The sequence below is a fragment of the Schistocerca americana genome, chromosome X (assembly GCF_021461395.2).
Source record: "Schistocerca americana isolate TAMUIC-IGC-003095 chromosome X, iqSchAmer2.1, whole genome shotgun sequence".
Classification (NCBI taxonomy): Eukaryota; Metazoa; Arthropoda; class Insecta; order Orthoptera; family Acrididae; genus Schistocerca; species Schistocerca americana.
In genome coordinates this window covers 185,426,095-185,442,364 of record NC_060130.1, presented here as the reverse complement: position 1 = coordinate 185,442,364, position 16,270 = coordinate 185,426,095, and the positions used below count along the sequence as shown (strand labels likewise).

The window sequence follows — 16,270 nt, the reverse complement described above, 5'->3', positions numbered from 1 at the left end:
TATTAAATACGCACCCCTTGAGGTGCACGGCATATGTCAATACGGTATTCAAATTGTTCCCACATTGCAGCGAACATGTCTTGAGTTACAGCTTCCACAGCTGCTGTTATGCGATGCCTCTGTTCATTCATGGTTGTTGATAAGGGAGGCGCATAAACAGAGTCTTTTATAAGCCCCCACAAAAAAAAAATCGCATACAGTCAGGTCCGGTGACCTTGGAGGTCAGCACTGTAAGGCTCAATCATTTAGTACAGTATGCTTTGATTTAAAAATTCCCGCACTTGCAGGTACCAGTGAGGCAGTGTCCCATCCTTTGGGTAAATGAAGTCGCTTGAATCAGTCTCCAACTGTGGGAAAATAAAGTTCTCGAGCATTTCTGCAGACTCCTTGTGAAACAATGGCGGATGCGTTCGACGTCTCTGTCAGACACTCGGGGACAGCCCGGTGATTTGCCTTTACACAAAGAACCCGTTTCTCGGAATTGTTCATGCGATCGTCTAACGCTCTGTAGTGTAGGTGGATCCACAACAAACCTGGTACGAAAGTCACGCTGAACAATTATTACTGATCCGCACTGCGCAAAACGTAGAACACAAAACGCTTTCTGTTGTCCCAACACCATTCTTACTAGAACTGAAATGGGGGCACATTGCTGCTATCTAGCGGGAACCGTGTAAAACTCGAGAGTTTGCTCTTTCGAACAACAAGTTGTTCACGCACATATCTCAAATAATATAACAGTTACGATTTTTTAAACTGAATGATTCTTTTTGATAAATCCTGTATATTAAAGCACTAAATCCAACTAGACAGTAGGTAAGCAATAATCTGCTGTGAACAGTGATCGGTACCCAGTACAAACAGGAACCCAGAAATAGTCACAAGAAGCGACGGGTTCCGGCAACATTCCGTGAATTTTCGGTACTTACATTGCGATTTAAAAATGAGTGGATGGTCTAGCTACATTCTATCCAACGAAAATTACTTACACACGTACCTAAAGAGGGGAACGTTCTGTTGAAATGTGACCGCCAAGTTTTACCTGGTAACAAAAAGTGACTCAGAAAGTTTATTAATTTGAAGAAATTCACGGACCTCAAAAAAAGTTACATTAGCAGCCCTAGAAAATGATTTGTATGAAACATCATCTGGCAGTTACTCTGACAACGCTAGACAAATTCACTCAGCTATAAGCATGGTGTCAGTGAGCCCATGTTAGGTGACCTCGTGCTGCTGGTGCAGTCACCGTTTATCGATTACCTGGCTTACGGTGATCGGATAGGACGGCAGGAAACAGAACGTGACTGCACGCAGCACACATTCGATAATAACCGGGACTGGCTGGGCACATGATAAACCGTGACAGCTCGCTAAAATCGCAAACGTGACAGCAAGCTCTTTTTAATACTCAATCGAGAAGGGCAATAACTACACCAGCATTCAGCTGCAGACAGCATGCAGTTAATGTGAGGGTTATATATTTTAGAGATTCTTCTTATTTAACAATCGCAAGAAGAACTCAATGAAGAACGAATGTTCCTACGACATCATTTGTTACGAAAAATAAAAAAAAACTCACTTTCAGTTTCTTTGGCTACATAAACTTGGGGTTGTACCAGCCACATTTGACACAGACGATACTCATAACAATCGGTTCTAACACCGCTCAGTAAATTAAATGCATCCCGTCACGGTTGCTCGACTTTATACCATTTCATTTTGGTCTTTGAGGATTCTGAAGTATTTCGTGATTCTTCTAAACACCCCGTATCTTAGCCATTGCATGCAACATGAAATACACATTTTTCGTCTTACAGCTTCACTTTCCGCAAAATCGGAACAGGAGTAGTATGGAGGCGCTTCAACAGTCTCTTGGCGAACCCAGTAATATACCTTCGTAACTTCCTAAACTTACCACGATAAGCTGTGTACTACAATTCAGTCATCGCAGTTGTTATGTTCCAGGCGTTTGATAGAGGTTCAGATGCCAGTAATAGTCGATAAATGTCAATTTATATACTTATGTTGTTTATTTGCCTCTGAGTTCCAACTAGATGATATTAAATTGGCGTCGTATTTCGCCAAAAATGATTGTTGCATTCGTCACGATTTCGTGAATATTTCGAGAGAAACTTTCAATAGTGAACCTGATACTGAACAAGTACTGCAGTGTGGAAAATCTACAACTCATGAGAACACGGAGGTGCCACAACCCGATTTCCCAGAAACTTCACTCAGCGGAAGAGGGTTCAAAATAAGCGAGCACATGTCTCGGCTTATTCGTAGATACTCAATTGTTTCTGAGAAAAGGACGGTCAAGTTTTTCGAGGTAATATCTGTGTCTTTGAATGAGTAAATGGTTCAACCGAAGAGGTCGCGCAGTGTTAGCGTCACGGCTTCACAGTTTTGCGCCCCGTGTTCGATATCCAATTATTATCTGCCCATGTCAGTAGAAAATTACTACATGAATGTTTTCCAGTGCATAATGAAATAATGTTTCCCTTATTCGTCTACTAATAGTATGTCTGCCTATCTACAAATGTACAGCTGCTGAGGAATTGAACGTACATGTACACACACGCCGGCCGCTGGTGGCCGTGCGGTTCTGGCGCTACAGTCTGGAACCGCGAGACCGCTACGGTCGCAGGTTCGCATCCTGCCTCGGGCATGGATGTGTGTGTTGTCCTTAGGTTAGTTAGGTTTAAGTAGTTCTAAGTTCTAGGGGACTTATGACCTCAGCAGTTGAGTCCCATAGCGCTCAGAGCCATTTGAACCATTTTGTACACACACACACACACACACACACACACACACACACACACACACACACACACGGTAAGAATGGATAGGGCAGCAAACAATCACTGAAGTCATTCAAGTGTAGGAAGGCCAATACACACTACACCACAACTGACAAAAAATGCTTCACTGCTCTAGCTACACCCCCCCCCCCCCAAAAAAACCCTCAACTCGTAAACAACAGATCACTATGCAGCGCGCGCGCACGCACGCACGCACACACACACACACACACACACACACACACACACACACACACACACTGGGATTTGAGGAAAATCATTGTAATAACACAACTATCGCAAAAGCCGACCCCAAAAGATCTCACCACGAGAGAATGGCAACAGCTGCGTATGTTTCTGCCTTGCCAAGTCGGTAGAGACTACGCAGATTAGGTACAGTCTTACTTCCCATCCTCTCTCCCGTCTTCCCTCCCTCTCCTCCCCCATACATAGTGATACCGGTTTTCCAGACCTATTCCATTCTTCCAGAATGAGATTCTCACTCTGCAGCGGAGTGTGCGCTGATATGAAACTTCTTGGCAGATTAAAACTGTGTGCCCGACCGAGACTCGAACTCGGGACCTTTGCCTTTCGCGGGCAAGTGCTCTACCATCTGAGCTACCGAAGCACGACTCACGGCCGGTACTCACAGCTTTACTTCCGCCAGTATCTCGTCTCCTACCTTCCAAACTTTACAGAAGCTCTTCTGCGAAACTTGCAGAACTAGCACTCCTGAAAGAAAGGATACTGCGGAGACATGGCTTAGCCACAGCCTGGGGGATGTTTCCAGAATGAGATTCTCACTCTGCAGCGGAGTGTGCGCTGATGTGAAACTTCCTGGCAGATTAAAACTGTGTGCCCAACCGAGACTCGAACTCGGGACCTTTGCCTTTCGCGGGCAAGTGCTCTACCAACTGAGCTACCGAAGCACGACTCACGGCCGGTACTCACAGCTTTACTTCTGCCAGTATCTCGTCTCCTACCTTCCAAACTTTACAGAAGCTCTTCTGCGAAACTTGCAGAACTAGCACTTCTGAAAGGAAGGATACTGCACTTGCCCGCGAAAGGCAAAGGTCCCGAGTTCGAGTCTCGGTCGGGCACACAGTTTTAATCTGCCAGGAAGTTTCCTATTCCATTCTGTCGCTAATGGTACACAAAGAGCTCCATTCACTGCAGGCGTTCTGCTTTGTTCCATGTTGGGTTGACAATGAAGTACTGTTTCAGGTCTGCAGGAATCAAACGTGTTTCTAGGAAATGCCAGCCCATGGAACAGTAGTGAAATACTTGACTAATCATCATGGAACAGCCAGCAGCATGTTACAGCCCTCGGCTATGTCTTGAAGTGGAAACAGATAGCTCGAGTAGTTGCACTTGAGAGAGGGGCAGACATGCCAAGACCAGGTGGGCACTGCAGCCGGTGAGCTCACTGCGGGTGATCGCTATTCAGTATGCTGGTGCCGGCCACTCCCGTCCCCGTACCCACCACAGCAGCCTCTCGTAGCCTGCACGCTCAAAATTAGCATCTGTGGAAGTCTTGTAAATAAACTGTCATGCATGTGGGTATTACATACATTTCTGACACACAAATATCAACACAGAACAGCGGCTTTCACGCTATCAATTCACATGTCGGAAATAAAATCACAGACTTTTTACATCCGACGGCAAGCTACACTACTGGTCATTAAAATTGCTACACCAAGAAGAAATGCAGGTGATAAACGGGTATCCATTGGACAAATATATTATACTTGAACTGACATGTGATTACATTTTCATGCAATTTGGATGCATAGATCCTGAGAAATCAGTACCCAGAATACTGGCCGTAATAACGGCCTTGATACGCCTGGGCATTGACTCAAACAGAGTTTGTATGGCGTGTAAAGGTACAGCTGCCCATGTAGCTTCAACACGATACCACAATTCATCAAGAGTAGTGACCGGCGTATTGTGACGAGGCAGTTGCTCGGCCACCACTGACCACACGTTTTCAATTGGTGAGAGATCTGGAGAATGTTATGGCCAGGGCAGCAGTCGAACATTTTCTGTATCCAGAAAGGCCCGAACAGGACCTGCGACATGCGGTCGTGCATTATCCTGCTGAAATGTAGGGTTTCGCAGGGATCGAATGAATGGTAGAGCCACAGGTCGTAACACATCTGAAATGCAACGTCCACTGTTCAAAGTGCCTTCAATGCGAACAAGAGGTGACCGAGAGGTGTAACCAATGGCGCCCCATACCATCTCGCCGGGTGATACGCCAGTATGGCGATGACGAATACACGCTTCCAATGTGCGTTCACCGCGATGTTGCCAAACACGGATGCGACCATCACGATGCTGTAAACAGAACCTGGATTCATTCGAAAAAATGACGTTTTGCCATTCGTGCACCCACGTTCGTCGTTGAGTACACCATCGCAGGCGCTCCTGTCTGTGATGTAGCGTCAAGGGTAACCGCAGCCATGGTCTCCGAGCTGATAGTCCATGCTGCTGCAAACGTCGTCGAAATGTTCGTGCAGATGGTTGTTGTCTTGCAAACGTCCCCATCTGTTGACTCACGGATCGAGACGTGGCTGCACGATCCGTTACAGCCATGCGGATAAGATGCCTGTCATCTCGTCTGCTAGTGACACGAGGCCTTTGGGATCCAGCACGGCGTTCCGTATTACCCTCCTGAATCCACCGATTCCATGTTCTGCTAACAGTCATTGGATCTCGACCAACGCGAGCACCAATGTCGCGATACGATAAACCGCAATCGCGATAGGCTACAATCCGACCTTTATCAAGGTCGGAAACTTGATGGTACGCATTTCTCCTCCTTACACGAGGCATCACAACAACGTTTCACAAGGCAACGCCGGTCAACTGCTGTTTGTGTATGAGAAATCGGTTGGAAACTTTCCTGATGTCAGCACGTTGTAGGTGTCGCCACCGGCGCCAACCTTGTGTGAATGCTCTGAAAAGCAAATCATTTGCATATCACAGCATCTTCTTCCCGTCGGTTAAATTTCACGTCTGTAGCACGTCATCTTCGTGGTGTAGCAATTTTAATGGCCAGTAGTGTATAATTTGCATCCCTCCGTCCTCGTTATTTCGTAACATCCAACTGAGTAAAACTATGAACTCGGTCAACAATACTGCTTTTGATGACAATATGAGCACACTTCCGAGGTGTATTTTCCTCAATTTTAGGTGTTTCCTTCAATTTTCGCAATTTTACCAGGTTTCTCCGTAATTTCAATGCATTTATTCAATTTCTCGAGTTCTAAACCACTGCTCCCGACGACTTATCACGTCAACAAAACGTCACATTGTGTCGATCTCGTGATGCTATCAGCCAATGACATTGCAGCATGGTTCTCAATTTCTGTATCATTTGTCGATTAACTCCAATTGGAAGTGTAGTTTCTATCATTTCAAAGTTAATAGTGCAAGTGTAAAAAACTCCGGTCTTTCTGCACTGACTTGCTATCTTTGGAACTATTAAATCTACAAGGCTGTGGTTTTCAGCTATTTATTCCTTGAATTTATGTTAAGAGGTTGGATCCACTGTGTAAACAGAAACGGCAGTATTGCACATGCATCTTGTGGATTTACTAAGTGGGTGTAGTGTTTTACAGGTGTTGAACTGTAAACACAGTGGTTTGGTGTACTATTACACGTTGTTATACCTCTTTTCAACATGACGAAAAGAAAGAGTTATTGTATGAAGCGATGTTTCCATTGAAATCAGCATACGACTGATCCTAAAATAGATATTTCACAGACACACGAAAAGGACACGCCTATTAGTGTTTCGAGGAGGAAACTTTGAAACCATGAGGATTTATTTATTGACAAAGGAGATCATGTAAATAGTATAGGTTATGTTTTATTAGATTTGAGTGTGTTAGGACAACTTTTACAAGATGGTGCATCATGCAAGGTTTGTGGTGGCAAATTAGTATCTTTGAGGACACATGTACAAGGACTGGACTAGCTAACAAACGTGTTGTTCAGTGCAAAGTTTGCAGGCCCTCTACGTCATTTTGGACTTCTCAAAAGCGCAAGAATGACTTGTTTGAGAGCAATGCTAGATTCTGGAATGAGGTGAATAGGTAAAGGATGACTGCAGTTGAAGTATTATGTGCGACGCTGAACTTGTCAAACCCACCAACCAGATCAGGTAAGTACACAGAAGTAATTGGTGAATGTCAAATCTTTTGCTGTTGCTTCTATGAAAGTCTCTGCTAAAGAAGCAGTAGAATTAAATAACACGACAGACTTATCTGTGGCAGTTGATGGTACATGGCAAAAGAGAGGCCCCACATCTAAAAACGCAGTTGCAACTGTCACTACTGCAGACACAGGTAAAATTTTAGACATCCATGTCCTAAATAAATACTGCCATCAGTGTAAATCAGTTGACAATGGAACAAATGAAAGTCATAAATTGTGGCAAGAATTATGAGGGAACTAGTGGGGACATGTAGGCTGATGCAGTTGTTTCTATGTTCAGACGCTCACAGCACGAAAGAGGTGTGTGTGCTACACTAAGTACATGGGGGATGTTGATTCGAAGGCCTTCAAATCAGTCCTGGAAAGCCAACCTTATGGTGGTGGTGGTGGTGATGATGATGCTGATGATGATGATGATGATGATGATTAGTGTTTTAGGGGCCAACCTTATGGTGAAAAGCATACTTTGAAGATTGAATGTGTGGGCCACATTCAAAAACGGATGGGAACACGCCTTCGGAAGTTGAAGCAGACAAAAGGAAAAGAGAAGTTATCGGATGAAAAGACTCTAAACGGTAAAGGAAAACTTACAAAAACATTGATGAACTCCAGCAACATTATCGAATGGCAATAAGGAACAACACACATGACCTACAACGAATAAAAAGATCAGTGTGGGCAACACTCTTCCACAAATCATCCATTGATGATATACCTATACATTGTCTTTGCCCACCTTGTGCTGATTCATGATGCAAGTACCGCAAAGCTCAGGCAGCGGGTCCAGAGGAACATTTTAGGCACAAAAACAGCATAATATCTGCAGTGATGGAGGTAATTAAGCCAATATGTGCAGAGTTAGGTAATCCTGATCTTCTTTCCAAATGTCTCCATGGTCTAACACAAAAAAAATGGCTCTGAGCACTATGGGACTTAACATCTATGGTCATCAGTCCCCTAGAACCTAGACCTACTTAATCCTAACTAACCTAAGGACGTCACACAACACCCAGTCATCACGAGGCAGAGAAAATCCCTGACCCCGCCGTGAATCGAACCCGGGAACCCGGGCGTGGGAAGCGAGAGCGCTGCCGCACGACCACGAGCTCTAACACAAAACCCGAATGAGTTTTTCAATAATGTCATTTGGACCCACATACCAAAAAACGTCTTTGTAGGCATGAAAACTCTATGCTTGGGTGTTTTTGATGCTGTGACAACGTTTAATGACTGCAATAATGGAAGAATTAGGGTACTGGAGCAACTTGCTATCACTCCAGAAGCCAACACACTGCAAACCTTCCAGCGAATGGATCGACTCCGGATCATTAAAGCGCAGCGTGCAGCAGAGGAAATGACTAAAGAAGCAAGATGCAGAGAAATAAGGAAGCTTCTAGGTTTGCAGGATGATGAAGTACACGATTCAGATAATGCTGATTGTGGGCCTGGCTCCATATGTGAGTTAATATAAAATAAAGTGTTTAAACTTGATTTCCCAGAAATGACATTTTTAAAAGTATTTGACCCATTATCTCAGGATCTATTACAGATACTTGTCTTATTTTACACTACGTTACCTCTTACTATACTTCACATGCTGAACCACCAAAACATCTCTACTTGTAACAGTTTTTACTTAGAGAGAACGTTTTTCAAAAAAGTTGAACATAATTTTTGAAAAATCATAACTAACTATTTCTAAATGGTTCAAATGGCTCTGAGCTCTATGGGACTCAACTGCTGTGGTCATCAGTCCCCTAGAACTTAGAACTACTTAAACCTAACTAACCTAAGGACAACACACACATCCATGCCCGAGGCAGGATTCGAACTTGCGACCGTAGCAGTCGCACGGTTCCGGACTGCGCGCCTAGAACCGCGAGACCACCGCGGCCGGCTAACTAACTATTTGTCTGAATATTCTGATCCTGGTTCAGTAATCAAAGAAGGAGTGAAGCTATACTTCCTAAAAATTTCAGATCTCTATCTCTCAAAGGTTCTGAGATAATGGGTAATCAACATTGCAAACTTAACACCGTAGGTGTAGGACATATGTACTCCCCTTAATCGGTCGAGTAGCTCCTCACGAGGAGGAGCGCCCCGGTCCAGTCATCGCACCGGAAAAAAAATCCATGGTGGTACCGGGAATCGAACCCGGGTACCCTGCAGGGCAGTCAGCTGGGCCGTCCACTCATCTCACTCCGTACGTAACTAATAGGTATTCAGTCAGTATATACCATGTGAAAACTGAAATACTTTTTGAGTCGTAGCACATTGTAAAGTTCTCGGCAGAACGTCGCCACCTCACCTCACTGGCACATACAGCTGAAACAGCGTACCTATGGCGTATGTAAAACAGTGTATAATTAGAACATGTGCACCTGTCCATGCGAAACAAGTCCTGCTGACGTAAATATTGCTATTAAACGTGCCTTATCAGCAAATTGTGTTGTTTATAATAAAAAGATCGCAGATTCGTGGTGACATAGAAAAGTGGGAAAGAAGTATACTAAGAATAATTTGGACCAGTCTGCGTAGGTGGATTTGGGATCAAAAGGAAATCTCAGGCGTTACATCAGCATACAGCGAAAATCTGAGACATTCAGGAAGAGAATTCTCCGACGTGGCAGATCAATGAATGTTACGAACAACTGACTCCTTGAAATGAAAAAGAGATTCAGGGAAAGGACGTAACTACATTTAGAACACGCGTCGAAAAATCATCAATTTGTAGTCACTCTAACAACTGGAGTCAGTAGAGCCTCGATAGAAGAACGGAAGATAAATTTTGGTGAGATCATGGTGATATTTTGCGAGGAAAAAAGCAACCTCATAAGATAAATATGTTCCATCTCGCTCGTCAGTTGAGAAAAACTTGGGACTCAGTTATGTCCCTGCTTTATTTCTCTGTCACAAAACACGTCCAGATTACAATTCTATTTCGTCTTCTCTTTTTCAGCACATTTCTTGTAATCCTCGTATACCCAACTGATGTCTTAAAATTCCTCTTCACACTCTATTAACCTAGCAGTCTGTAGTTTATTCTCCTTAAGGTCGATGTTATTGCATATTAGGCCAGGATAAGTTGGACCTGCGTTCCTCCCCATCCTCTTTTAGCCTGCAAGGAATAGCGACGTGCCACTGCTCAAAGGAAAACTCTGAAGACAAATGTGATAATAAGATCTTTTTTCTCGAAAACTCAAACTCTCCCCCATAGCCTTCATATAATTTTTCTGTCCAGTATTTGAACATGCCAACATTTGTGAATGAAACGTTGGAATAAATAACCACCTTCCCCGGGCATTCTTACCGTAAAAACTGGATAAAACAATCCCTCTGAAGATAGTCTTAGCTTTTCTTCACTGTGTAAATAGCGTTCTGAGATGCGAATACTGACTAAATATCTGTCAGCACTACTTCTGCAGTACGTATAATTCTGCTCATGTTTTAATGAGACAAGCTCACTGAGTTTCCTGATCTGAACTACCCATCTAATAAACTAATCTATGCCATTAATGAAACCTTTTTGATGTACGTACATTTCGTAATTCACTTCATCCTAGGAAGTATATAGAACTTTTAAAAGGAATTTGACATGGAGTGAACCTTTATCTGCCCACAATATTACGACTTTTAGTTCAAGTTACTGCTCAAAACATAAGCTCAGTTATTGACGAGACATACAACAGATCCTGTCACCATCCTTACACAACTCTCACACCTACCCAACGTTTCCTAACAACGTCTATTATTTAAGTAGTTCCTCTTCACTGGACCAATTGCTAACTTCCAAAAATTCCTAATGGCCTTCCTGATAACGTCTCGTCTCTACTCTCTCTCTCTCTCTCTCTCTCTCTCTCTCTCTCTCTCCCCTCGCGCTGCTGTGTATCTTCTAATTCCGCAATATATGGGAAGTAGCCCACTGTCATAGTCAATCATCTGAAGTTGCAGAACGAGCAATGCATTATTTGCTACTAGTTTCAGTCAATATTAACATCTGGCGATATAAAATATTTTATTTATACTAATGATATTCGTGTTAATTCACACTAGTAGCAAATAAAGTATTGCTCCCTCAGAATGTTTACTATGAAATTCTTCTTGTAATGGTGTCTAACAGAAAGAGAGGAAACTAGGGGCGATGTCATTAGAGACGGATTGGGCAAGGAAGGCGAAGGAATTGGCCTGTGTATATTTTGAGGGAACCGTGGAAGCCTAAATCTGAAAGAGTTCTAGTGCAGTGGATTTAAATTGTGCCTTTATCCGGCCGACCTGTTCATCTGTCATGGAACTCAACTGATACTCCGCTAGACTGCTTGCTACTTTCACCCTGCGCCATACTCCATCGCTCAACAACTTTCGACAATTCATTCGTTTCTCAAAATGGCTCTGTGCACTATGGGACTTAACATCTGTGGTCATCAATCCCCTAGAACTTAGAACTACTTAAACCTAACTAACCTAAGGACATCACACACATCCATGCCCGAGGCAGGATTCGAACCTGCGACCGTAGCGGTCAAGCGGTTCCAGACTGAAGCGCCTAGAACCGCTCGGCCACACCGGCCGGCCATATTCGTTTCTCATTAACGATCAAATTTTACATCAGTAATATCAGAAATCGAGTCCGCCTTGATGCAAAACACCTTGTTATTCGTTTATTTCTTTATTATCCCAAACTAGTTTAGGTGACAAATATCACCATCATCAGTGGGGTTTTTTAATCTTATTTACTGTATGTTGCAGCATGTTTTAAGCAATTGTTGGCACTGTTTGCAACATATTTTCTGTGCTCTTTTTTCTGTTGCCGTCTTTTTTGTTAGTGAACATCATGTCATGTTCGTGGGATGATGTGTGGCTGCTTTTATACACAGAAAAACAAAACTTTTGTACTTTGTTTGTGATCCAGAAACGAACATGACATGATGTTCGCTAAGTAAAAAGACGGCAACAGAAAAAAGAGAGACAGAAAATATGTCGCAAACAGCACCAATAATTGCTTAAAACATGCTGTAACATACAATAAATAAGATTAAAAAACCCACTGATGATATGATATTTGTCGTCTAAACTAGTTTGGGATAATAAAAGAAATAAACGAAAAACAAGGTGTTTTGCATCAAGGCGGACTCAATTTCTGGTATTACTGTTGTTCTATGCAAACAAGGACCAAAATGGAATAGTTCCAAGATTTTTGTTTTACAACAATTTTATACAAACTAACGAAATGATGAAGTTTCACAGAAAAATAACGATATTAACGACTTCCATTTACCTAGAAACGGCAACGCGCAAACACGAAAGACAGATACGACTGCCTTGTAACCTTGCTTAACATCCACGTGATAAAAGTAAAGTGAAAGAACATTTTCTTTCTCAGTTAAATTTAACAGTAAACATAATACTAGATCGAAAATTACACACAGAAGTGATAAACTTCCTCGAAGTTAGTCTACGAAATTAGACGGAAACTTTTTCCGAGATGGATCTATTTAAATTCGCGGATGCTTGAATGCGACGATCTCCACTCGATGTGAGAAACTGCACCAGTGATGAATGCAGACCGCTTCAAATAGAACGGCGTGCCTCGCTCCACGTGTGCACTTCGCAAAGCTGATGTCCACGGCTGATCCAGCTTCTGTCGACAGGGCATCCATCAGCAAAACTGAGCTCTAAAACCTCTGATGAGACGATAGCTGTATCTGCACTAGCTATGAAAGGACGTTTGGTGGAAAATGGAGGCCAGTGAATGACTAACGAAGCGCTCGCCCGGTGACGTTTCGACCCAATCACAAGCCAGATATTGTCCGCTACATTAACCTCATGGCAAGAACAACATTTAGCTCCAATCACATATCGAAGGCAGTCAATAATCTCTGTCCTGACAGAGGGTACTGACTCACCAATTTCACTGATAATCTGTTTGCAACTTTCGAATATGTTATAATAATGGCCGGCCGCGGTGGTCTAGCGGCTCTAGGCGCTCAGTCCGGAACCGCGCGACTGCTACGGTCGCAGGTTCGAATCCTGCCGCGGGCATGGATGTGTGTGATGTCCTTAGGTTAGTTAGGTTTAAGCAGTTCTTAGTTCTAGGGGACTGATGACCGTAGATGTTAAGTCCCATAGTGCTCAGAGCCATTTGAACCATTATTGTTATAATAATATTTCCACAAAAACTAGCACAATGCTCCTACATGAAATTTCGTTACGATTTTTATCGTAGAGTCTGGACGGAACAGCACTGCCTAATGGATTGCATCAGTAATTTAAAAAAGGAACTTTGTTGTATACAATTAAAGATACGAGATGTTTGCTTTGCGTTCTATGATCTCTGCCCTGGCTATCCTGCATCCTGTGGTAATTACAGGCACCGAACAGTCCTTGTCTATGGAAAATAGACTTTGCTGCAATCTCTAGCCACCTAAAATGTAAAAACAAGTTAGAAGAACAGATGCTTGAAGACAGTGGTGTCGTCATATGGCAGCTGAAAAAATATAACTTTATTACTCCAACAAATGGAGAAAGAGTTATAATAAAAGTACTTTGTCATACGAGCAAATATATCTTCTGGAACGTTTCTGCTCGTGCACTTCGTTCACAAAGCCTATTTCAATGTTCTCTTTCCTCCAACAGTGTAGGCCTATCGTTGAGCACTTCCTCCCACTGTAATCCTCTCCAATTCACGTCATCCTTCACCTGGCTTCTCCATCCTGTTTGTTACCTTCCAATTAGTCTTCTTCCAGATTCTGTCCATCTCAGAGTTGTTCTTCGTTGTCTTTTTTTCCAATTCTTTCAATGTGGCCAAAACATTTCAGCCTGTTTCTTTCCAAAGTTTCTTTTAGAGAACTGACCTGAAGTGCTTTTCGTATTGTTTAATTTCTTATTTCTGCTCCTGCTTCTTCAATTATCCTCTGCCAGGTACTTACTTTTTCTTCCAATTTCTGCTCATTGTTTATTCATAGCATACTACTACTGCCAATCTGTTAACGACATAGGCTACATATTTCTAACATATATGGTATAATGGTGTATAAACATACAACTACAATAAAGGGAAACGTTTTAGCAAAGACCACTAAGAATTTCTGACCAATTTACTCCAAATTTTTGCATAATATTCTAATAAACGTTCGGACGGACACAAGCTAAATTTTTAAATATATGAGGTATATAATAATATACAAAGACGAAATGTTGTTAGCAAATATCTCTTAAAGTTCTTGACTGACTTAGGATGTATATCTAGTTCCCATGCACATTTAGCAATTGCGAAGCATTGCCGGGTTCGCTTTCATTGTACTATTTTCGCCCTTACTCCAATTTCGATCACTGAAGGTGCGCAGGAAGATGAGGGCAGCGTACGTGTTCATGAGCGCCCGAATTCCTCTATTTGGACCGCCACGGCCATCATGTACTACGTATGTTGAAGGAAACAATTTGTTTATTACCACTTACGCCAACATCTGTTCCCAGAAAAAAAAAAAGGCATTTAGTGAGCACTGCATCTTTCGTAACTCATCGGCAGTTTATAGGCATTTAGTGAGCACTGCATCTTTCGTAACTCATCGGCAGTTAACAATATAGGAAAAGACAGTTTGCTACTAACCGTAAAGAAGACACGTCAAGTTGCAGACAGGCACCATTGAGTAAAAGACACTCACATACAGTTTTCGGCCGCCGCCTTCGTCAGTACACATATACACATACACACACACACACACACACACACACACACACACACACACACACACACAAACACACACGACCGACAGTTAAATTAGAGATAAACGCAGTGCTGTAGAGAGATCGCTTCAGCACCACGGCGAATGAAACTGTGGGTGTCACGTGGTTGCGATGTCGTCGGCATGACAACAGAGCGCTACAAAGCACTTCATTTCATCACGACCAGTTCGTTGCTGCCCTCCGCACGCGACACTCCATCTCCGAGGCTTTCCACGTGACACTAAGTCGAAGGTGTAGCCAGACTACCTTGTTCAGAGTCAAATGCTGTAGACAACAATATGTCGCCGGCAAAAGTATTGCAAATCATCCGTATATTCAACTCCTGAGCATCCATCCTCTAGAATTACTGGGCTACAGACATTAAGTTTTTCTTGGATCTCGACCGATGACGATGGATGGATGGATGGATGCTAATTTCTGTTGTATTTCGATCAATAATCAGTTAAAATTTCATGGTGAGTAGGAAAAAATTGAGTGTCTTTGGGCCAAAAACGTCGTGTTACCATGCGCCGATGAAGACAAACCATTTCTCAAGTGTGGTTCGTACTATCCAACAGCTTATTAATTACAAACATTAAAGGACACTCTGAAAGTGATTATTGTTTACGGTACCTTTTTGATGGACATCGTGTTGGACGGATTTTGTGCGTGGCCGGGATGAGCAAGAGGAACTTTTGTTAACTTGGTGCTGAGTCTGGGCTTTCTCCGGATTCACAGTCGCCGGGCACCTGAGAAAATGAAGCATACACTGAAAGCTATTTCAACATTAGTAGTATGGTAATTTTTCATGACTAGTGGCAAATAATTTTGGTTACTGACGGCACTAATAAAGGAGGAGGTTAGTGTTTAACGGCCCGTCAACAACGAGCTCATTAGAGACGGAGCACGAGCTCGGATTAGGGAAGGATGGAGAAGGAAAGCGGCCGTGCCCTTTAGAAGGGACCATTCTGGCATTTGCCTTAAGCGATTTTGGAAAATCACGGAAAATCTAAATCATGATGGCCGGACACGGGTTTGAAACGTCGTGCTCCCGAATGAGAGTCCAGTGTGCTAACCATTGCGCTACCCCGCCCGGTCAGACACGTAAGACTGTGGAAATAAAGCATGAAAAGTACCACATCCACAATCCAGAAAATACAGTTAAAACGTCATTCTGAAAATTGTTTACTGCTTTTCTATTAGCACGGAGGCAATACGGGAATTTTCACCCTGGTGTTTTCCTTAAAGAGACTACTCTGGCGCTGTTTTGATGTTTTCTCTTTGAAATTGAACCCCTCCAATGCGGAAATTACGTCCACTGGTGGAACGCCAACGTTGACAGGTGTAAAATGAAATTCGTGTCTCACGACTCGGCTTTATTGATTGTAATGGCAACTTTGCTTCAAATCCCTCAGCGCTGCGGAAAACGCTACCTGTACTTACTGAGCAGAAAATTTTCTAAGACCTTTTTCGGCTACACTAATAATAAAACTGTGAAAAACCGTCGTGTCTGTCTGTTT

At 42.9% G+C, this 16,270-nt stretch overlaps 1 protein-coding gene across 6 annotated transcripts in view; it reads right to left on the bottom strand.

Annotated features, from left to right (window-relative positions):
• Positions 1–16,270, bottom strand: part of LOC124554953 (ligand of Numb protein X 2-like) — a 535,718-nt gene that overhangs the window by 251,976 nt on the left and 267,472 nt on the right. For all 6 annotated transcript variants that reach the window (XM_047128655.1, XM_047128654.1, XM_047128657.1 and 3 more), the window contains one exon: positions 15,384–15,499. In XM_047128655.1, the coding sequence (XP_046984611.1) occupies positions 15,384–15,499 (116 nt within the window). The remainder of the gene's footprint in view (positions 1–15,383; positions 15,500–16,270) is intronic.